The 24,361-nt window shown below is 35.5% G+C and overlaps 4 protein-coding genes across 7 annotated transcripts; 1 reads left to right on the forward strand and 3 right to left on the reverse strand.

The window, feature by feature from the left end:
• Window positions 1-664: 664 nt before the first annotated feature.
• LOC122311980 (GRF1-interacting factor 2-like) lies at window positions 665-4,932 on the reverse strand. 2 transcript variants are annotated; one of them, XM_043126784.1, is made up of 4 exons: window positions 4,778-4,932; window positions 3,368-3,444; window positions 1,316-1,400; window positions 665-1,237 (listed from the first exon to the last, which is right to left on the reverse strand). In XM_043126784.1, the coding sequence occupies exons 1-4, from the start codon at window positions 4,856-4,858 to the stop codon at window positions 893-895; spliced, it is 588 nt and encodes a 195-aa protein (XP_042982718.1). In that variant the 5' UTR covers window positions 4,859-4,932; the 3' UTR covers window positions 665-892. The 2 variants fall into 2 exon arrangements, with proteins under 2 accessions (XP_042982718.1, XP_042982719.1); XM_043126785.1 differs by lacking the exon at window positions 3,368-3,444 and having other exon boundaries at window positions 4,778-4,927.
• Window positions 4,933-6,145: 1,213 nt separating this feature from the next.
• Window positions 6,146-9,120, forward strand: LOC122309160. The gene is made up of 2 exons (XM_043122527.1): window positions 6,146-6,325; window positions 8,862-9,120. The coding sequence occupies exons 1-2, from the start codon at window positions 6,203-6,205 to the stop codon at window positions 8,955-8,957; spliced, it is 219 nt and encodes a 72-aa protein (XP_042978461.1). The 5' UTR covers window positions 6,146-6,202; the 3' UTR covers window positions 8,958-9,120.
• Window positions 9,121-9,916: 796 nt separating this feature from the next.
• On the reverse strand, window positions 9,917-14,044 carry LOC122309454 (receptor-like protein kinase). Its single transcript, XM_043122951.1, has 2 exons — window positions 10,656-14,044; window positions 9,917-10,403 (listed from the first exon to the last, which is right to left on the reverse strand). Exons 1-2 carry the CDS (start codon window positions 13,699-13,701, stop codon window positions 10,039-10,041), a joined length of 3,411 nt encoding a protein of 1,136 aa, XP_042978885.1. The 5' UTR covers window positions 13,702-14,044; the 3' UTR covers window positions 9,917-10,038.
• Window positions 14,045-16,235: 2,191 nt separating this feature from the next.
• On the reverse strand, window positions 16,236-18,851 carry LOC122309199 (protein IQ-DOMAIN 17-like). 3 transcript variants are annotated; one of them, XM_043122584.1, is made up of 5 exons: window positions 18,368-18,851; window positions 17,877-18,209; window positions 17,532-17,771; window positions 17,296-17,460; window positions 16,236-17,188 (listed from the first exon to the last, which is right to left on the reverse strand). In XM_043122584.1, the coding sequence occupies exons 1-5, from the start codon at window positions 18,494-18,496 to the stop codon at window positions 16,436-16,438; spliced, it is 1,620 nt and encodes a 539-aa protein (XP_042978518.1). In that variant the 5' UTR covers window positions 18,497-18,851; the 3' UTR covers window positions 16,236-16,435. The 3 variants fall into 3 exon arrangements, with proteins under 3 accessions (XP_042978518.1, XP_042978519.1, XP_042978517.1); XM_043122585.1 differs by having other exon boundaries at window positions 17,296-17,448; window positions 17,877-18,212; window positions 18,368-18,847; XM_043122583.1 differs by having other exon boundaries at window positions 17,877-18,212; window positions 18,368-18,841.
• Between the last annotated feature and the right edge of the window lie 5,510 nt (window positions 18,852-24,361).

The raw sequence follows: 24,361 nt of genomic DNA on the forward strand, positions 1-24,361 counted from the left end.
TATTTATTTTATTTTATATAAAAATTTGAGAAAATTGTAATGATAAATTAGATGAATAGAAAAAAATTATGAAAATAGATGAGGTGGTTACGTTTGGGTACTTTCAATATTTTTCACTACTATTCATTATTTTATTATTACTTTTCACTACTTTTACTATTTATTATTTTTTACATATTTTTTTTATTACTATTCATTACTTTATAATTACTTTTTACTTACTTTTTACTACTATTTAGAACTCTTCTCGAATCTCAACACCCAAACCCACCCTTATAACTCTTGAATCTTGAAGGTTGAGAGCCCCATATAAACTTAATTCTTTGTACTTTCATTGTCACCCAACATGGTAGGGTCCTTTCGTAAGATACGGTTCTTCTTGTATTGGGTTGCCTATGCTTGTGTTACTGACCAAATTTTAACTGCCTAAGCCTCTGTCCATGGAGGCATTTGGGTATGAGCATTTATTTTTGAAGGTGTCCACCAAAAATACTGCCCCCTCATTTGCAAAGCATAATCCAACCAAATGACTGTAGTATGAATGAGAACGCTTTCCCCAATTTTTTAGACTGATTTGGAGAAAAGAAAATACCTGCATCAGCGGTTTGCCTTTGTAGTGCAAATTCAAATAGATGGAAGCAATAACTTAGGTCGATCTCATAAATAAATGAAAATGCTTTGCCCCAATTTTGTAATTGATAAAAACAACTTCCTCAAAAGCAATGTTTAACACCATTCTACAGCTACTTTCGGTGTAGGGGAAATAGAGAATACTTCAGAAGTACAAAGATTGACTATTGTAGAGCCCAGATGAGAAAAAATGTGGGAAAAAGTAAAAGTGTAGGAAAACAGGAAAATTATAAATGACTTGGGGTATCTTGATTCTTGCTTACTACTCTGTATTTCCATTCGGTTTGGAAGCTAACCTTCCAAGAAAATCCCCAGCACTGGCCTCTGAGCTATCTTGCTTGCTTCCCTGCATACCAAACAAATTATATCCAAAGCTACTTTGCATGGCCTGATACATGGAACTTGTTCCTCCTGGTCTCACGCCCATCTGCCCTTGGATGAGTTGCTGTTGCTGGAGGTAGTGTGCTTGTTGTTGGTGCTGATGTTGAGGCTGATCATCCAATTGAAAAGGCGACTTTGGGGCAAAAGGACCTTCTTGTTGCTGAGACATTGTTGCCCGGGGATGATGCATGGCATGCCCTTGTTGCACTGCAGAATGAGGGGGCATCTGCAAATATTTCAAGGAGATAAGCAGAGATTCTTATTCAATAGTAGGTTTTCCAAAGGGATTTATGAGCTAATTCACCTGAGAAGGTATCGTTTGTACTTGTGGTTGGGCATCAGCAATTTTAGCTAGATACGTTAAGTTCTGCTGAAGTTGGGCATGATACCTAAATCATTTAAAACGTCTTATGATGGTCAAGCATGTTCATGATGCAAAGCAATGATGATCCCAGAAAGACAAGCCAGATACGAGCATCAGTAAGGCACCATAAGCCTTGTTGTCTTTGTTTTTGTTTTTAGACAACCAAGCAACCAAGCAAAGGGCTTGATCCTAAAAGAATCATAATGTCTGAAATATTACAGGTTTGACTTGAGATTTGGACAAAAGAAGCAAATCATTCACCTCTAACCACAATTCCAATCCTAATAAGAATGCATGCGGCTTTAAATGAGATAATACTTAAAGTGCCATGTATATATATATGGATAAGTTAAAAGTGCCATATAATTGCTAGATGCACATGGATACGAATGCCAAAAGAATCCGTGGAGGACCTTGAGCCATCAAAAGATAGTAAACTACAGGACCTACAATACATATATATGAACTACTACATGCAAATGCCAAAACTAGAGAGATTTGTTGTTGATATACACAACTGTAGACAAAAATAGGTGTACAACACATCAAAACCTTATCCCATTTCTTTTTTATCATGTTGATAACATGTAAAAGACATGTTGCATAATTGCATTTGCATGATCTCTAGGAATCCTTGTCTTAAAAAAAATGTCATGTCTTCTCTTAATCTCTGGCCTTTGTTTTGCTTTGATAAGTCTTGCCTTTGTTAAACACGACCAAACATCTCATCCTACTTTCATACCTAGAGTTCAGTTAGTGCTACATCTAAGGTCTAACAAACGTATTCAATCCCAGTTTCATCCTTTCTTGTCCAACCAATTATCCACTCAAGAATCAAGTTCAACATCCTTTATGGGCATGCATGATTGTAAAACAATATAAATCGTCATTGCAAGATTTTTTTTTTTCCTTTGTATATCAGCTATACAAGTAAAAGAGTTAACCTTCGTGTCTTTTGTCCTAGAATATTCATCACTTGCTTTGTTAAACCCAGCTTTCCTAAATTGCACACCATACTGTTGCATATACTAAAACATTTCATAGAACCTTGCGTTCTAGAACCTACAATGGGAGATGCTCTCATTGCCCTACTCACAGCCACTAATGCCCAAAAAACATAGTCTAAGAAGGTCATTTTAAAAGGCGTCTCAAAAACCATCCACCAAGCCAACACATCACTTAGTTGCAACCAGAGAATATCTTGTATTATCCACAAGATTTGATCAATTTAGCGGCAAACTTCAGATTGGAGCTTTTCTAGGGCTCCACTGAGTGTGCTTGACCTGGCACCAAGGGCCACATCCTTTCCTTGGACAGGAAGCATTCCCATTTCTTCCCCAATACTCATTAACCCTGGCCACATAGAGAAAGACCCCCCATATTCCCTTGTTTGTTTTCCACAACTTTCATGTTCTTTACCTTCCTATATTACCACCAAAAAGGAAATGTTTAAAGTTAAAATGAGCATTTGTAAGCTGAGACAATGTCATTAATGTATCAAAGTGGACCATAAACTCTCCAACCTTTTCACCCATAAGCAACAGGAAAAGAGAAGAATCTTTTTCTTTTGGAGGGTCGGCGGAAACAAGACAACCCCTATACAAGAATAATTCTTCTAGTTTATTTTTCAGTAGTTCAAACGCATATCAGTCTACTTCTCACCCTCTGCAAACTGATTCTCTACGACTGTTCTCAAACATTTGGTCTTTTCTTAAATAATTTCACCCTTCATTGTGTGGTAAGACTCACATGTTACCTACTACCACAAATGGACCAACTTTACATATTTATGTTGTTTTGGATGTGTGTGACATTGGTATACAAGTACAAAAAATATGAAGACTTTCTGAATAGAAGAGTGCCTTTTACTTCAAGGAATTCAATTTTAACTAGAAACACTCAGGCATATTTCCCTACACAATTTTGAAACAAATGTAAAAGGTCAAATAAGTGAAATGCTAAACAAACAACACTACTTGATTAACCACTTACGGGGGACACTCGGAGAATTTTCCCAGGTTTTGATTTTCTATTATCGCCATAATCAATTCTTTATTCTCGTCCAGGTACTGTACCAAGCATAAGACATTGATATTGATAAATTAGTGAGCAAAAGGGGGCATTTTTTCCTGTTTAGCTTCAAGCAAAGTGAAAATATATATCAAGAGATCAGGCCATCAAATCAACATTTACAAATTGAACTTGCAACCAACATGTATAAAAGTGAACAATAGTACAAGCCAATAAAATTCAAAACCATTCATGATACTGATGATAAGGGAAGAAACAACACCTTCCACAATATGCTAATGCAAGGGGAAAAAAAAAAAAAAACAAGCCACTGAATTAGCACATATAAATGTTTTATATGAGCCCACTTTAAAAAGAAAGAACGAAACAAATAAATAAATCAGACATCAACACTAAGTTGAATACCAAGACACCCGCATTCCTTGGTAAAAATACTATTTGTTGTATTTTTTTTTATCAGTAAATAAGATTTTATTGATCATAAGAATAGGCAAGCACTGTTTATTATAATTAATAAGTATCATGTTTTGTTTTTCAATGACATGAAACCTCACCAAAGTGAGCCGTTTGGACCTACTCCTGAAAAGTAAATCCTGGACACACGATCCCACACATCAGAACCATGAATCGGAAAATGTAGAGAAACTCCTAGTGTTGAGACAAACCAAGGATGTCAAAGTCTATAATTCATCCCAAACCCGCCCTTTAACCACTAAACTGCACCCTGACGGGTAATTAAGAAGCAGCATATACATTGGGATAACTGTGTTTATCAATACACAAAGAACTTTTATCTACGCGGATAAACTTGACGAAGTTTGATTGTTTGAAAATGCATCAACTTTCGGTGCTATTTTCTATGCATCAATTTTTTTTATAGGTATTGCTTATGCATCAATTATATAACTATAAAATAAAAACCATATGGGCTAGTTTTTATTTTTTCTCTACCGTTTGAGCTACATCCCCCCATTGGCTAGTTTAATCACCACAATGTACCCTACTTGTCATCTAACGATACAATTCATTGAAAGCACATGGCACAAGTTGCTGCATGTGAAGCAGTGCCCAGCCCTCAAAATGGTAGATTTTACTTATACAATCGTTGCATCAAACACTTCAGGATCAATTTCCTATCACTTTTAAGCCAAATAAACAAGTAGCCAATTAGTTTTCAAATCAAAGAGCTGATTGGGTTCTGAGTTTTCCGACAGAACTTCTATCATATTGCATGCCTTACCTAAGACCCATGTTCTAAAAACATGCACACATCCGTACACAAACATATAGAGAGACATCACCAGTTCACAACACACGCTTCAACACATACAATAAATACATACGTAGAAACAAAGAAACCAAAAATTGTACCTTCTGAATTTGTTCAGTTGTGATATTTGCAGTGGGAAGCATTGAAGGAGTACCATTCAACATTTGTGGTGACTGCTGCATTTCTCCGTTCTCTCCGTACACTTATATAAATGAACCCTTTGCCCTAGTTTTCCTCCTAATAAACCTTTAATGGGACCCCTAGAAGGTGACACCGTATATGTATGTACTATACAGTATATACGTGCTCGATACGGTGCTGTATTAACCACGAGATAAATGATTTGCACAAATGACAAATCTCGCACAAATTTTTATAAAAAGATGGAATCCGCTTTAAAAAAGTGTAAAAAAAATTATTTTTTATTAGTAAAATATATATATTTTTAAAACTTGTACGCAGCATTACTCTCAATGCAACACGTGCAATGCTTAAGACAATTGTTTTTATAATTTTACTTTTCACGTAAAAGTATCTCATATTTTTAATTAAGTAATGTTAGATACAATCGTGAAGTATGTAAACGTCATATAATTTTTTTAAAAAAGAGTGGAGTCTACTATTAAAAAATTAGTTTTTTTTTTAAATAAGTCCTATATTTACTCACTTTTTTTAAAGAGATTACTCGGCATTTACATACTTTATGACTGTAAATATTATTTTTCTTTTTAATTTTCATCCTAAACTAAAAATAAATATTAAATTACAGTTTGAACCAACTATAATTTTAAATTATATTATTGATTAAAATAAGATGGTTAATATAAACAAGAAACTAATTATGTGAAATCTGTTGATAATTTACAGAGTGAAGTGAAACATATTATAATTTTTATAGGTCAAAAGAGTTTTGTTAATGTGATTGAGAAATAGGCGTAGCTGAACTTAAAACATTTGATGATTAAACCTATAAAATAATTTTTTGTAATAATTTATGGGCCAAAAGCATTATGAAATGAAATTAAAGATAATTTCTAAAGAATCTTCTTTGTGTACTATAACTTCTATTGATTCACATCATCATTTTATTTTACTTTAATAACCTATCACAACCCTTCATAGGCTAAAAAGGCTTTCCATTGTATTGTTTTTGTTATAATTTTTTTAATAAAAAAAGGTCTGTTCATCTTATTGTAATTATTGATTAATCTACTCTTTTAACTTTTCTATTTCTTAAAATGTATTTAGATGTTGAGATGAATTAAAGTTAAGTTATAAATAGTAATATTTTATAAATTTTATTAATATGCGTTTAATTTTTTTAGGCTGAGGGCACATATTTGATAAGAAAAAAAATAAAAAAATAAAAAAAATTATGGTACTTAGTGGTTAGGGTACGGAAATAATGAATAGAATATTTCAACAAAAAATAAGCATAAAATGCTATGTCCAAATTTCCCTAAAATAAGCATAAGTAGAACGGCTTCTAATAAGAGAAATCAGACAACGGGGGAGAGGAGAGGAAAATGGGTTACGTACTGAGAGTGAGATTGGCCTCGTTCTTCACGGGGGCTGCAGCGTCGTCGTTTCTGGGGCTCTACATTCTTCACAGAGATTACAAGGTTGCCCAGGAGGCCATTTCCGAACAGGTACCTCACCACCACAGAATCGACATCATTTTTAGATCTTTGAGCTTTTTAACTATATGAAGAATTATTCGATTCCTAGTTTGGTTTTGAATGTGTTTTTCGAAAGATTTATGTTTATTTGGCAGATTTCGTAAAGCCCATATCGTCGAGATGGAATTTGAAAAATACGATAGACTGGAAAGCAATTTATTTCATTTTTAATGAATTGGTTAGATAATTAACTCGTATATCGATTAATGGTATTTTTTTTAATCTTTAATTAAGCTAGATGGGCTAGATCGGTGGGGTCATGGAGGAGAATGATTGTTGAGATTTTGAAATAAACATCATGAATTACTTGAAGACAGGCTTTTCTAGTTTATGCTAATTTTCCATGAAAATTGAATCGTATGGGAGAAGTGTGTATGCCGTATTCGTTTAATTTGGTTGGAGTCATGACTTTTTAAATGTTTGCTTGCCCTTGTTCAAACAAAGACCATAGTGTGGAGTCCGATGGCGTGTTAATGTTTTTCCTTTTTAATTTGAACCTCATGTTTATGAGAAATGAACCATGTCGTGAGTTGGTTTTGTTTAGAGGAGTTGGGGTTTAAATTAATTGGCTAAAGGCATTGGGTTTTGGACACTGGTTATGTTGGGGATGTGTTGTTCTCTGTCGGAAGACAAACAGCATAGAAGGATTTGGAGTTTTGAACAGGCCGGGTATTAGGGAAAGTAAAATGAAGACATGTTTATAATGACCCAAACCACATACGATAAACTGTCTTAGGAGTCTGAACTCTGATAGTTCCCAAACAAAGATATTACAAATGCTAAAGGGAAATAGTTTTCTCTTTGGGTGAGAAAGTACCACAACAGTTTGGATAAATTTTGCTTGCCATTTATTGATGATTCCTGGTTTCTTAAATAGGCTGAAGCCCAACGGAACCATGAGTACATGACCGAAATTCTAGACTTGACTAAGTAAACAAATAACAGAATGGAAAGAGACTGGACTAAGTAAACAACGGAAGCAACAAAGTGGAAATAGAGCAAACTCCTCTACTAGCTCCAACGGCTAGTGGACTGGGCAAGGCAACGCTGCATATAGCTGTTTGTAACTGCTGTACGTGATCCATGCAGCATGTTCCCGGCTTATTCTCTTCTCCTGCAAGCCATGCAGCGCACGTTCAAGCCTCACTCCCAGCTTTGGGTTTCTCTTAGACTTATGTGGCCTATCAAACTCTGTACTACATATCATACCAGAATCATCTTTGCACCATTGCCCTCCTTGAATCTAATAAAACGGGAACTCCTCCAAACCTGTCCTAATATTTTTTCAAAGGTCCACCCCATATGTTCTGTTAACTACTTAGCACCATATTTCACATCCACCGACCTCCAAAAACTCTCTAAAGCAAATCGTCACAATCACTAGCACAAAAGGGCTCAATTGAACAGTATTTGGTTTCAAACCTTGAACCCACCCTCAAGAATTGCAAAACTGGTGAACATGACTCAGAACATTTTACTAAGGACTGGTTGAATCATCTCTAAGCGATTAGCAAATCTAATAGGAAGAGGAAAAAGAGACAAGATATATAGGCAAGTTCAACATTGTACTCTTAATCAAGCTAATTGTTCCTCCATCAGATAAATACAACCGCTTCCATACAATGTTGCATAGAGGTTTTTATGGTCACAATTGCTCAGATTTCTCTCCATGTTCTTTCCTTAGTGAATTATCTTAAAAAATCTTGTTCAATCTGTTTTTGTTTGGTTTTAGTTCAGATCCTATTTCTCATATGACCTGTTTAGGACTGCATCATCTATTGGTTGCAAGCTTCAAGTTCTTTCTTCTGTTGTCCAGCAATGTTTTCATTTTTTGCCTTCCCATTTTGGAACATTCCTCACACACACAACGTCACTTGTTAATGTTTTACAAAATGCGAAAGTAAATAAAATAAGTACTTTTGTTTACCTTTGGAGGTTCAACTTCTTGGTATTTGTCTCATGGGTTTGTTTCTACTCTTAGATTCTGCTCCTATTTTATTCATAGGAATGTTACAAATGCTCAAAGCCACTAATGGTAGATGGCTAAATTTATTGCCCCTTAGTGGCTGATGGATTAGTTAGATTTTGATCTCAATTTAAACGGCATTCTTTAGGTGATGGCCTTGAGAAATATAAACTCTGACATTGATCGTTTCATTTTGACTAATATGAATTGGGCTCCTGTCAAACTGACTTGGACCTGATTAGCTCGACTCTAACTTTTATTATTTCATGTTGTGTTCAAGTTATGTTAAAGATTGCCAAACCTACTTCTGACAACACAAAATGAGAGTTTGTTTATGAAGCAGCACTTCAATATCTTAACTTGCAAAATTATGTCAGTCTTTTGGAGGATTTTTAATGGAACCTTTTTCCTAAGTAAAGCACATGACAATCGATGAGGCATTTTGACGATTGGCCTACATAAGAAATGTCTGTGTTTTGCCTCTGGAAAACCTGGATTTGATTTCGAATTATGACTCTCTCTCTCTCTCTCTCTCTCCAGGTTAAAGGCATTACTGAGTCATTGGACAGACGAATTTCAGCTTTGGAAAAGTTGAAAGAAAATGAAACCTCCGAACATGTGGGGCGAACAGAATAGCTGCCTTAAGGCACACTATGGCAATTTGTTGTTGAGGCTCCAAGCATGAAATTTCTTACTGCACCCTTTTTGTTTGAGGAATAATTACTACTTGCCCTTGTAGCATTACTCAAATCTGTTGATGAAAATAGCGCTCTGAATTTTACTGTTCAGAGCTTTTTAATTGTGTTTGTTGAAACTTCTCTGATCCGTAGGTAATCTGCACAAATTGATGGTCTTTGTGAGTTGCTTTGTTTTGGTTGAGAAGTTTAATGATAACGAAATTGCCCGAAGCAATGGTATTTGTGCTACCATATTGCTTGTTTCTGCTTCCAAATGGTGGATCATATAAGCGAATTAATTCCTCTTTGGTCCGGATTGGGTGTAAATAGCCATTTTACACCCTCAAATGGGATGGAAGGTTGACCACACGGTAGGTGATATTTGTGAAATGAGATGAGATGAGAATTTTGTGAATAGTAGTAAGATAGTTTGAGTTAATGTTTTATAGGATTTTGAGAAATAAGAAAGAAAAAGTTAATAAAAATATTATAAAATTAAAATATTTTTAGAATATAATTTTTTAACATTATTTTTGTATTGAAATTTGAAAAAGTTGATTTTTTTTTTCTTTTTAGTTTTTATAAAGTTTGGGAAAGATGTAATGATTAGTTTGAAAAAGTTGTAATGATTAGTTTGAAAGTGTTTGTGTTTGAGTGATGTTTGGAAAGAAAATGAGATGAGATAAAAATGAAAACTAGGTCCAAACACCCCCTTCTCTTTTATTTGGGTCATATAGGGGACGCCTATAGACTATATTAAAATGTCTTGATACAATGTATGCATTAGGTCTTTGAATACAACGTATGAACTTGGCCTATGGATAGGGAAGTTTGTAAATTTTTATTTTATTTTTTATTTATCAAGTTTTAAGATTTTTCCTTTTAACTTTGGCAAGTGACCAATTGTTACATGGAACAAACAATATAAATATATTTAAGATTTTAAACCGTAGATCAATTTATCCTAAAGGCAAACCGACAGACCTATTCAGCAAAAAGAAAATCTGCATGAAAACGGAAAATTTTTTTTGTATTGAATTCTATAACCTTGAAATTTGTCTATTACTTAAACCGGTTGCATGCTTATCGTTCAACTTGATGAGGAATGCTACTACATCTCTCATGGAGGGTCTTGCATCTGCCACTTGTTCAGTGCACTCATTCGCCAAGTCCAACAACTTCAATGCCTTTTGTTGTTCATCTCTATCCCAGTAACTGATTTCCTCATCAAAGAAGCAAATGAACTCATCATTTTCCAGCAGGTTCTTCTTTGACCAGGAGACAATATCCAAGCCTTCTTCAAAGGAGGTGTCAACTGGCAATCTTCTGCAAAGGAGCTCCAACAGAATGACTCCATAACTATATACATCACATTTCTCTGTCAACCGAGTTGAATACGCATTCTCTGAATTGTAAATAAAAAGCACAGAATCAGAGAAGACAGCATGTATTCTTGTCATATAAATCCTTCAATGTCAGCTACAAATATCAATGTTTCAATATCGACAAGAAATACAAAGTACAGTAGTTATAACACGTGATATCAACTGATTCAAATGCTAATTGATATCATTTAGTTATACGCCAATCATTTGATGCCATAATAGGAAACGCTGAAAAGATTATGAATAGTACTTGACTTATATATGTGACTAACCTGGTGCGATGTAGCCTAATTTTCCTACGATGGCAGACCTTGTGGATCTTGAATCAGAATCATTAACCAATTTTGCTATCCCGAAATCTCCTATCTTTGGTTCCAGTTGAGAGTCCATTAGAATGTTGTCAGATTTTATATCTCTATGGATAACTTGTGGCACACAGTCATGGTGAAGGTAAGAAAGACCTTGTGCAATGCCGAAAGCAATACGATATCTGGTGTCCCAGTCTAACACCAACTGGGGTTCACTTCTGTGCAGTGCATCAAAAAGGGTCCCTCCTGGCACGTACTCTGTGACAATGTAACCATATCCATCTTTCATGCAATACCCCGCCATCCTCACCACATTCCGATGTCTGATTAAGTTTAAAGTCTTCGTCTCAATTAAAAAACTTGTCTTGGACAAGTCCACCTTCTTGACTGCCCAATGCTTTCTGGAGTTTGCAGATTCTGTGCGGTAGACTGTTCCATCTTTGCCTCTCCCGATCACATACCTATCATTTGAGTCTTCTGTGGCACGCATAATATCTTCAAATCGTAAGTCCTGAGGTAGATCTTCAGTTATTGATCGACAATCATGAAGGAGAGACTGATCAGGAGTTGATTTCTTCCCAAAGCCTCTAGCGATTAGTATGTAAATTAGAGCACAGAGTAGTGACACTGAGATTACTACACCTACAATCACTCCAGACGGCACTTGGCCTCTCTTACCTACATTTCTAGCTTCTTCACAGTACTTTTCTTCATTACCAAGCAAGCAAAGTCCTGGGTTTCCAAGGAAAGATCCTGGATATGAAGCCACCAACTTCAACCAAGCAGAAGGGAGTTTTCCAGAGAGGGTATTGAACGATATGTTCACAAAGGTAAGGGAGATCATACTGTTTAGTGCAGTTGGTATTTCACCCGAGAAACTATTACTTGATAGGTCAAGAATTTGCAACTTGTCTAGATTGCCCAGGCATTGTGGGAGATTACCGGAGAGCCTATTATTGCTCAAATTGAGAATTGAACTAAAATGATGAAGTTTACCCAAACTGCAAGGAATAGGGCCTTCTAATATGTTGCTTCCAAGCTGCAGCTCAAACAGACTATGATGGGAAGAGAAAGTGTCAGGAATAATTCCACTGAGTTTGTTCTCTTCAAGGTGAAGACTTTGCATTTTTGCAACTGAGATGATCTGCAAAGGAATGCTTCCTGAAAGATCATTCTTGCTGAGGTCCAGTTCAATCAATTCCGTGCAATGTCCCAGCTCAGAAGGGATCATTCCAGCCAACCTATTTGAAGAAAGTCTCAAAACTTGTAGAGCCTCTAATTTACCAAGCTCCGGAGGTATAGTTCCAGAAAATCTATTATCTGAAAAATCAAGCATGGATAAATTGCTCCAATGTCCCAACATTGGAGGTATTGTTCCTTGAAGCAAGTTACCTTGAACTTCTAAGAAAGAAATTCCGGAGTTATTACCCAAATCAGCCGGTATAGTCCCTTGCAAGAGATTGTTACTAATGATCACCCTTCTAAGAGAGGAGCATTTTTCAATGCCAGTTGGAAAACTTCCATTAAAGTGGTTGTTCCCTAGTGCCAAAACTGAAAGATTATTGCCTGTACATATACTAGAAGGGATGGGGCCATATAGCTTATTCCCAGTTAAATCCAATTTAAGTAGACCAGGAGAATTGTCCTTGCCAAGCTCCGATGGCAACTCTCCAGAGAGATTATTATGAGCGAACGACAGGAATGTGAGCTTTTTCAAACTGGAAATTCCTAGTGGAATTCTACCGGTCAAGTTATTGTTATACACAGCCAACTCCATCAGACTACTCATTCTACCAATCTGTAGAGGAATATGGCCTCTGATATGATTATTGAACAGAAAAAGGACCTCGAGATTTTCAAGATTGCAAATTTCTGGAGGAATTGTTCCTCCAATGAAGTTATTCTGAAGCTTAAGTTCAACAAGTGAAGTACAGTTTCCAAGCTGAGGAGCTAGTGAGCCATCAAGCATGTTATCAAAGAGTAACAAATTGTACAAATATTTTAAATCTCCAATTGAATGAGGAATCTGACCCACCAGCTTATTACTTGAGAGGGCAATAACTGCTAGCAAATGGCATTGAGAAATTCTTTCAGGTATACTTCCATTCAGCTTGTTCCCGGAAAGAACTAGCTCTTGCAATCTTTCAAGGCCCCACAAAGTCTCCGGTATTTCCCCTTCAAGATTGTTTTCATCAAGATAAAGAACCTCAAGTTGCACAAGACCCTCGAAGATCTCTAATGAAATAACCCCTCCAAAGTTGTTATAAGATGCAATAAGCGTAGTAAGGTTGTGGCAATTGCTCAAAGTATTAGGCAAAGATCCAGAAAAGGCATTTTGATGAATCCAAAGATCAGATATTGCACAGGAAGGGGAAAAATCTGGTAAAGAACCCGTGAAGTTGTTTGTGTGCAAATAAATATACTTCAAAGCTGGTAGAGAGAATATCTCACTTGGAATCTCTCCTCTCAGATAATTATTGTACAATCCCAAGTATTCGAGATTGATACAGAAGCTTACCTCAGGAGGAATATTACCAGAGAGAGAATTATATCCCAAATCAAGCCGTGAAAGCCGCTTTGATCCGAAAAGCTCAGGTGGGATTGGCCCTCGGAAGTCATTGTCATTGAGAAGAATGGTATTTAGTTGGGCACAGTTTCCGAGCAGTAGAGGGATTTCACCACTAAAACTATTGCCACTGAGGTCAAGAGAGAGCAAACGTTTATGGAGGCAGAGATGGGAAATCGAGTTGTTCAAGACACCAGAGAGTCCAAAGCCTGAGAGGTTTAACGCCTTGACTTGAAAGCTGTTATTGGGATAGCAATGAACTCCTGGCCATTGGCAAGGTGAAGAAGGTGAATTGGACTCGTTCCATAGCAGGAGATGCTGAGAATGTTTGGGGAGGCTATGGCGGAATTCAAGAAGGTATATGGCTGATGGAGGCAATGAAACTGAGTAAACCAAATGAAACCCAATAAAGGAAAGAACATAGTATGAAAACAGCAAGAACATGGTAATGAACTAAGGACAACTTTCATGCATGAGTTTAGATGATACTCCTTGTAGTTGCTATTGCTGAGGATGGTGTGTTTGATGTGTTATCTTTCCATCTCTTTTCATTCCTTTTGGGATGAATGTTTTGATTATTTTTCAATGCTTTAGAGAAAATATGGGGATGCGTTACGTAAGCGGTGGGGGTGGGAAATGCCAACGGATGTTAAAGAAACAGTCTCCAACATCTTGATTGTGTGCAGACACTTCCATTGAAAGAAAAGCTTCAATAATGGGCCGGGTTGGTGAGAAACGAAGAGCATGATGAAGAGAAGCCAATTATATTTTCTATCTTACAAAGCAAACCAGGCCCCTCTTCCTCTCTTTCTCTCAAGCACGCGAGCCCACAGACCACTACATATTTATGAGACAAGCTGTGTCAATATGACTTATTTCAAATATTTCGTGAGCATCAGAACTTCCTTCTTTTTATAGGTATTTCAGCCCATGTTATTAGAGAGAACATAACCAAGGTATAAAGCACGTTCCACGTCTCTTATTGACGCAGGTTACCTTGCCATTAAATATATAAAAAGGAAGTTTAGGGTCATTTTAAATAGATTAGGCTTTAAATAGTTTGATTAGGATTAATTGTAGAGTTACCTTCTCTTTTGAAGTCTTCCACTGTGAGCCTATAAAAAGCAAAGTCTAGAATCATTTTAAGTAGTTGCTGATTATTATTATTATTATTATTATTATTATTATTATTATTATTGTCAGTTAAATTGTTAAATCTTTTGAGAGAATTCTTCACTATTGATTCTAGATTTCAGTCCTTTATCCCTATTACTTCCACTGCCTCAATATAAGGCTTGTTTGAATTCAGAGATGATATGCGATATGAGATAATTTTAGATAAAAGTTAAAAATTGAATAAAATATTATTACAATATTATTTTTTAATATTATTATTAATTTAGAATTTAAAAAAGTTGAATTATGATTTAAAAAAATTAAATTATTTATTATATTTTATGTGAAAATTTTAAAAAGTTATAATAATGAGATGAGATGAAGCATTCACTGAATCTAAATGAACTCTAATTCTTCACACTACTTTTCCCATTTTAAGAGCTTTCTTCTTAATCGGGACAAAAGTTTGGAGATGCTCATACATTTGAAGCTAAAAACGGCCACGTTGTTAGCCATTAGCCTAGAGACATTGGCTGGTAAGCCTGAAGACTCGGGATCCTGTTTTATTCTTTTTTAGACAAGCAGCATTCATATAATTAGATGAGCCAAACTACAGAGTCCTGAGTACAGCTGTGATATATTAAAAAAATTAACAAGGGGTCTTTACCACTATGGAAACTTAGTAAGTAGGGAGGAATAAAAATAACAATGGAATGCCTGCATCGATTATGATTTTGATGTATCTTCCTTGTGTTCCAGCTTTCAAGGGACTGCAATAAGGTTCTGATATCTCTGGCTATTGGTTCAATAGTAGAATCTGAGATTCTGAAGTCTTTTTTTGGGTCCTCAATTGCTTGTATTGCCATTAGTGAATCTCCTACATGCAATTGTAAGCTTCTTGATTTGTTGCTCTTTTGCTTCAGTGATTCCTATAAACATAGTTGTGGCTTCTCCTTGATTGGGATTTTTGTTTTTTTATGAAACTGGTTTGGACAAATATTGGAGAACAATCACATGATCTGCAAATTGTCGTTGTTGTGCTGCATGTATTTCTAACAACCACGTCAAAGGTTAATATGAAATGGTCTTTTAATTCTGAGAATCATTCAATCGTTTATTACCCAAGGCATATCAATGTTCTCTGTAAATTTTTAGAGTCCCCAGACACAAAGAATTCTATGTGCTAAAAGACTCAAAATCCTGTTAAACTGAAACCACTGATCTAGATTTTTTTGGTTTTTTGGTCATTTCTGATTACAGTTCTTATCTGAGGGGGTTACATGCTAATTAGGTGGGGGGTCTAGTACATTTGCGAACTTTCTCAAGCATCCACTTTCCTTCTATCCTCAAATTTGTCGAGGAATCTCTTTAGTTGTCTCTTCCCCTTGTAATATGGGATATGGAGAATATCTTGATCCTGTCAATGCATGCTTGGTTCTCACTTTTTGTTGAATAAAGGTGGTGGACACAATTTCTTGGGATGAATCTCTGCGAAACATTGTTAAAAAGATACCATATACAACATGCATATATATATATATATATCTATATTTTACAATAAAAAATTCTATATATCATATTATTATTTTATTTTGATTTTATTATATAAGATGTTACATATTTATTATTATTAAATAATTTTTTATTAGATAATAAATATGCTAAATTTTATATAGCGACATGAAAGTATAACTTGAGTTACTTATTTTAGTTAGCTGGTTGGTGTGATGCACATTGACATTGGATCCGATTACTTTCGAGGCTTGAGTTGTAAGGATAACGTTTCTGTTTCCAATGAACTGAATGGTCCTTGTTTAGAATAAAATAGAGGATTTTTTTAATCATTTTAATGAAGAAGATAGTTGTGGAAACTGACAGAGAGAAGTGATTTTCCTTTCAAGGTCTAATTATGGGATCCGCTGATCATGATGTGCGTCCAATCATACATTCCCATTCATCAAACTCTCTCTCTCACTCACTTCATGCTATTCTGACGGCTACAGATTAGCATTGCAACTACAATTGCCATCATGGCCATCCGGTCATTTTTTACAGGCTTTTCTTACATCAAGAACCTCCCAAGATAATTCCTTGAAGGGGGAGATCTTTGATCACCAAGGCTGTCTCTGCAACAAAATGACATGTCAGAGCTCCGTTCCATTCCAAGATCATGGCCGCAATCGCCAGGGCCTTCACAAGGGTCATCAGGAACTAGGAACGAAAGGCGTTTCCTCGCTGACCCCGCCTTCTCTCTTTCTGGGGTTGAGGGCCTCTGCCTTGGTGCACTTTGTGACCGAAACCGAGCCTTGGCAGATGCAGTGGCAGCCATGTAGTTTGGCATTGGTGAAGCGGCCCCATCACCGCCACTGCTCACTCCTCCCAATATTCCGTGGCTGCAAGTGGAGCCTATGCCAGGCAGCTGAGACATTTGTTGATTCCTTTTCTCTCTCGAGCATCGAGGGCTAGCCGAATGCACTTGGAGATGCCTTGTTTTGTATGGAGATTGTGTGATTGGTGAGTGGACGGTGAGATTTTTATGGGCTCTATGGAGAGGAGAGGGCACAGAAAATGAACTGGGTCTCTGCAATTGGTAGCTTTGATGCTGATAATTTTGTGATCTCTGTGAATTGGGTGTTGAGTAGGAGTAAGGTCTAAAGGTGTCAATCTCAACTGTTTTTATGGGGTCTCTTTGATCAAATGAGACCCTGCCTCTGCTACTCTCCCATTGCTTCGTTGTTGTCCACTGATCAGGCCATTTAGGCATCTCTTCAAACTCTTCTTCACTTGCATTTGGGTCCGTACCAGCTGTCCACATCTTTGATGAAATCATACACAAAAGTTATAACAACGAGCTAACTAGATCAGCAACAAGATTGGAGAACAGATTCCAGTAGTCGGAGGAAAAAAGAAAGCAAATTTTACCTGGTTGGAGAAGGCTTGACTCAGGGCCGTCTCCCGTTTCATGGCAGCTTCCTTCGCTTTCTGCAGCATGGCTTGAATGTTCTTCTCCATTGTTTGTGGGTGGTGGTGATCCCAATATATCCAATCATCGGCAGTGAAACTTTCTTCTCGAGACTGCATAGAAAACTTTAAAAACCAAATTAATTGGCACCCAAAGCTCTGTGTAACAAATATTGTATACTAATTAATCTTAGTACCATGGATTTCATTTCAGCAAATTGTGAGCCCCATGAGCTATTATTCGGTTCAGTAATGGCGGAGCCCATGCTCCCTTCGTTTGAAAGCCTCTTTTTGCGTTGGTCACATACCCGAGCCTGGACTCGAACGAGAGCCTGCATGCATCTAAGAGTTAATTTTGCTCGCTTTCGAACATTGTGGCCTCTTACCAAGGCCTGCAGCTTTACCAGCCCCTTGAGTGCCCGAAGAGCTGTCCTTGCCTTCATAACAACAACAATTATTATTTTTTAATCAAACTGATTTTGCTAAATTATAACATGAGTTTTCATGCTGAAAATAAGAAACCGATTTGCTCTCTTACTCACCAAATATCCTCTGAATGCAGTCTGAATGACAATGGCAGCATAGTATTCTCGACAGAAAATGGAAGGCCGGGTGAGCCGAACAACCTCTACAGCTACTTGGGTCGTTGCTACAGCCGCCTGAGCAGCAGCTATGGTTGCCATGGCTACAGCAATGGCATGTCTTTGCTCAGCATCTGCAGCCTCGGAAACATGATTCGTCGGCGCCATAGTCACTGCACTAGTATTGGTTGCTGCCATAGTAGCTTTGGTGGTTATGGTCCTTGTCTCGCGGTCATGTTGTAGAGTCGTTTCCTGATTCAAAGGCTTCCGGAAAATCCATCTTCGCTTCCCTCTCTTCTGCCAAAAAATAAAAAAAAAACCAAAAAAACATTTTCACTATGGTCAAGCGACATATTTCACCATTGCGTAATTACAAGAAGTTGAAACAGTTTCTTTTTCTTTTTTTTTGTGGGGTAATGGTCCAAGCGTTGGACGAAAACAAAACTCTGTACCCGTTCTTCTTCCTCCTGTTCATTTTCTTCTCTCCTTCTGCTGCTTCTCTTCTCATTGTCCTTGGTAGGAGACCTGAAAGCCCTTTTAACAGCAATTAACCACGAGCTTCCCCCAATCTTCTTCCCCATGAAAAGATATTCACGAAGCAATGTCCAGCAGCAACATCTAAGGCGCCAGAACTGTGGTGATTTTCGTTTACTTTAAAGGAGCCTCTCACTCTGAGTGTGGTTGGTATCCTTATTAAATGCGAATGGCAGAGAGATGAATGAGGGGAAAAGAACAAATTATGCGGTCCTCGAGTAGCAATTGGCATGCAGTCCATGCATGGTGGAACAAATCCTGCATTGTATATAAAATATAACGACAATTTTTGCAGTATACAATGATAAAAGAAATGTGATCTTTTCTTTTTTGTTTTCTAATGTTTCAGTGGCATATATATGGTACGCTTTCTGGAGTTTTATGTCAGAGAGGTGTGGACAGCTTCAAAGAGTGAGTTCTCTCGAGACTGATGAAAGCTGGAGCAGAAGAGCTGAGAGAGGGTATGTGGAGGGGAAGGAAGCTTTTGCTTTTAATGTTTCTGTAAAAACAATTATGGAATTCTCGTGGCTCTACGCGCAGTGTGTTAACGGTACACAATGTTGTTCTCCTGGGATATGAATTTGAGAGAACAATTCACGGTTTAGGCCGTGCAAGCCATTAAAAAAAAATTATATGATTTTTAAAGAAAAAGATACACAAAAATGAAAAATATTTTTTATGGTGGTTTTTTTTTTTTAATGAAAAGGGTATACAAAAATGAAAAATATTAAAAAATAAATAAATTTATAAAATAATGTGAGTTGATGTATATTATAAAATAGATATTAAATATCAAATGAATTTATATTAATTTATGAGTTATTTTAATTGTAATATTTTTTAAAATTATATGCATGTGGACTCTAAACATGCATCCAGCTAGAAAATGTTGGTGTTTGAAGATTCTCTGCAATTGGAATGGAACACGGAAAATGGGAGGTACCAAAGTTGGGATAGGACTATTTAAAAAGGAATTTAAGCTTGAAGGGAAAGATTTGCATCAACTTAACATTCCTAAGAAAAGGAAGAAAGAGGTTGTCCACATGGGAGACCAGTCAAAGCAGCAGCATTGCATTGCATTGGATTCTCTGGCTGTTCTTTACTGTTTTTATCCTTTATTAATTAGGGCTACAAACTAGGCTTACTTCTTGCTAATTTTTTAGAAGTTTTAAGGGAAATCAACTAGTTGCCTAAAATTCCTCTGCATTTTGCATTTAATGGCAGTGGGGACTATACAGGGATGGCGTCTGGAGTCAAGACGGCTCTTGCTAAGCTGTCAGCTAACTTGAGCAAAATTTTGAATGTAAAGTAATGAAACGAAATATTTGGATATTAGCTTATTTCATATATTGCTTTATAATAGTTAATATATAAATAAATTATATTTTAAAATAGTAATTTATATATGAATAAATTATATATAAATATATATATAAATTATAAATAATTTAATCTAAATTAAAGGTCAAAAAATAAATTTACAGTTTAAAGAAATAGAAAAAAAAGAGTAAAGGTCGAAATATCAGCTAATACGAGCTGAAATATAGGTCGGTACAAACTGAAATATCGATCGGTATGATGGTATTTGGAACAGTACAAAATAGATATAATACTTGTACTGGACTAATGGCCAGTATGGAATATAACTACCGTATTGGCCGATACGGTACAATATTTAAAACAATACACTTGAGGGCAGTTTCACTTCATCTCATTTTTTTATCATTATATATATTTTTTAAAATTCTCACAGATAATATAATAAATAATTTAATTTTTTAAATTTTAAAATAATAATATTAAAAATAATATTTTATTTAACTTTAATCTCAACTCACATTTTAAACCAAATCTCATTATCCATACTCTACAAAGGTATTAATTAATTACAAGTTTGAAATAAATTGTTGCTCTCAAGCATACCATTCCTTGTGGTTTTTCAAACTTTCTTTTAAAAAATGCTTGATTTACAAAGATAATTGTATAAAAAAAATAGAATAATGTTACATACAGTTATTTTTATATACTTTATGCATGTTTTATTAATGTGATTGACTACATCAATTTTTTTAATATTCAACCAATCATATTAGTGAAGTACATAAAAGAGTACATAAAAATAATTGCATATAGAATTTTTTTTAATGGGAAAAAAAGTTAATGGAAAACAAGAAAAATTATTGTCTATTGATTAGATAGCCACTTATTATAATAGAATAGATATATAGGATAATGTCGGGGTGCACACCAAGTGTGTACCTCAAATATGCACACTAGTGCAAATAATTTTAATATTTCTTTTTTTTAAAGTATTTTTTAAATATTTTTAATCATAAAAAAAATAAAAAAATAGAAATTTACTAATAATTATTTTATTAATCGATATTAGAAAAATAAAAAATAAAAATATATGAGTTGGCACGTAATAATCTCGCATCTCGTCGCTGTTCCACTTGTCTTCAATAATATAAGGGTTTTGCTACACAACCTCCCAACACCCCAACATCCCACATTTTTTTAATTTTTTAATATTTTTTTTGAATTTATTCTTTTTAAATTAATTTAATTATTTTATATATTATTTATATATTAAATATTTGATAAAAAATAAAATAATAAAAATTAAAAAAAAGGTGGGGTGTTGGAGTGTTGGGAGGTTGTGTAGATTTTTTCATAATATAAATATGGAAAATGCATTAGTATGCAGCTGACGTAAGAACCTCTCAGCCATGGCTAACCTCTATTCTTTGAGTGCTCTAGAGAAAGAGAGAGTAATAACTACATTATAACTCAATTAAAAAAAAGAGATTGTACTAAACCCAAAACAGAAATCCTGAAAGTTGGCGTCAAACCCAGAGGCAAAGGTGTCCTCTAAATTTGTCTTCCCAAAATTCATCTATGAGGAATTGTGCTTGTTGCTGGAACCAAAAGTCTCACAATAAGACGTGTCGGATGAGGACGAACTAGAACAAGTAGTGGAATGTGAGCTTGAGTCGAATGAGCTAATATCGCCTTGAAATAACTCCTCACCGCGAGCCACAAATCCACCGCACGCTTAACTATCTCAATAGATTTTTCCAACAACATTTCCTCCTATCCCATTTCACAATTTCCTCCTATCCAAACTCCTCGTAGCATCTACCCTCATTTGTGAACACTAGGCAACACCACCTTTAAGTAACCACAACACAACCACTGCGTAAAGCCACAACAGTCCTAGCGCAGCACCTCTGTCCCACTCCTCACAACCATTGTCCCCATAGGAAGGCTTGCCTAGACCTCACTGCCATAGCCACCCGCAAACCCACGTCGAAAAACACCACCCGCAACCTCACCAAAGGACTTCTGTTTTTACATCTCAAAACAGAGCACTTCATCTCGTGCGGTGCCACTAGCCACGGCAAGGGAAGCCCAATGACGCCAATGCCCCAACCACTCCGTGATTTGCCGCTTCCCAACCACCTTGTCACCCCTCTTGGTGAGTATCTTGTGCGGTCTCTCTCTCCCTCTCACAGCTTACTGATCTTTTTCTCTCTCCGTGTTTACTCTCTCGTCTCATTCCCTCTCTTTCAGTGTTTTTTCCACGTTGTCGACCACCCAAGACCACCGCCTAGCTCTTGTCCCTCCGCTCACTACCTCTCCCTCTCGGTGAGTCTCCATCTCTCGGTCTCGGTCTCTCTCTCTCTCTCTCTCACATTAAGGGGCTTACCCTTTGTAAACTAAAATTAAGCTTTGCATTTTCTTTACGTAAAGCTTTGTGCACAAACGTGTGAAGTTTTGTTTTATGATTTTACAATTTTGCACTTTAGTTAATATTTGAGATTACTGTATAAGCACAATGGGTTTAAACTATATATTTGAGATTGCAATTTTGTCCTCAAAGTTATAAGCACGATGGGTTTAAACTGCATATTTGAGTATACTCCCAAAAGAAACCCTGCATGTTATGGTTAATTTCATAAAATGTCCAAAAAAAATTGGATGTTATGATTAGAGCCTATACAATTTACACACATGAGACTCTTTTTTATCTCTGTTGGATATATGATCTCTCTCTCCTCTGCCCCTAGCTAATTAATTAATTCATCTTGATCCATTTGATCATCTTATTCGTTCTTTGTGACAGTAGTACTGTACTACTCTTGGATCAATGGGTTGCGGCATTTCAATGTTTGACCTCGAAGACGGCCTGACAGGCCCATCTTGCGAGTTCAACCCCCTCCACCAAAACAACATTCACCCCATTGATCACGAGGGTGTAGATTAGGCTATATCATTCTCGATTTGTTATATATCGATGTTGTTTTGAATGAAGTATGATTCGGAGACATGGTTGTATGGATCTTTCGATAGATGCTTTGAATGTAGAGAAACAATGGCCACCTAGGTATAAAGTTATTCGTTACTTGGCCTTTGAGAAAGTGGAGGGAAAGTGAAATTTCATAGTTGTATTATTTTTCGGTTCTGCTGGTGAGGATTCCAAAATGAGGTTAAGATAATTGCAATTTGAGTCCAGGGGATTGAGTTAAAAGAAAGTAATTTAGTGTAAATGTTTCTCTGATAATTTGTATTATCTATAGAAATGTGACATTGACTTTAGGTTGTATTATCTATAGAAATGTGACATTGACTTTAGGTTGCTGCATTATACATTGTTAAATATGAATTCTGCTAGCCGATTGATATGGAATGCAGTTGATATTGTTAGGGTTAGGCAGATTGCATGATTGAATGTCGGCACACCATAAGAATGTTTTATATATTATTTTTTTTAAAAATAATCATTTCATCTAATTAGACAAACGTATTTTACACATTGATTCTATCCTCGTATATATATGTATATGAAAAAAATGTGTCATGAATACAAAGATCTTAGCCCGTGATTATAATATGAGTAGAGTAACGTTAGATACAGTTTTAAGATATGTAAATTTTGTGTGTTTTCTTAAAAAATAAAGTAAAATCTGCTAATAAAAGAATAATTTTTTTTTATAAAAACTTCAAATTTAATCACGTTTTTTTTTTTTTTTAAAAAAAAAAGTAGAGCTCGAAACTTGAACATCTTATATATTAATAAGACCAATAAAAATGATATTTCGAATAATAGAGTGTGTAAATATTGCACAATCTCTTTAAAAAAATGAGTAAATCTGAGATCCATATAAAAAATAATAATAATTTTTTAATAATAGACTTTATTTATTTTTTAAAAAATTGTACAATACTTATATGAATAATGTTATATATAGTCATTTTTATATATTTTTTGTATACTCTACTAATATAATTGATTGTATTAATTTTTTTTAATACTACACTAATCATATTAATAAAATATATAAAAAATATATAAAATTAATTACACATAAAATTTTTATACTTAGACACATTACAACTATATCTAGAATTACTTTAACCCCCAGATATTATTTCTCACATTCGTAGTCCTGAAATTTTCACTTACGCACGTCATGCGTAACGATGACAATTGATCATAACGACCCCACCGGGGGGTAATGGTACCAGTCGTCGGCAAAGATGAATTGCTTCTGTTTTAAGGTTTTTTTTTTTTTTTTTTCCTTTAAAAATAAACTTCTGAAAAATTTAATAAAGGCATTTTTAATGCTCCAACCTTGGGTCTCTTTCACTCACTGCACGACTAGTTACAGCAGTGAGATATGGTATTGCTGGAAAGATTCCCAAGTTTTGAGCTTGAGGATGAAAATTTAGATGGAAAAAAATTACGGAAAATCTTGATGTGGTAGAAACTTTGTTTATCCATGTATTAATTCTCACAAGAAAATATTTATTTTTTATTAAAATAAATTTATTCTCATCATAAATAGTCAATTTTATCACAAATAATTCGATATAAATACTCATTCTTTAAAATAAATATTGACATATTT

Source organism: Carya illinoinensis, chromosome 5 (genome assembly GCF_018687715.1).
Source record: "Carya illinoinensis cultivar Pawnee chromosome 5, C.illinoinensisPawnee_v1, whole genome shotgun sequence".
Lineage (NCBI taxonomy): Eukaryota > Viridiplantae > Streptophyta > Magnoliopsida > Fagales > Juglandaceae > Carya > Carya illinoinensis.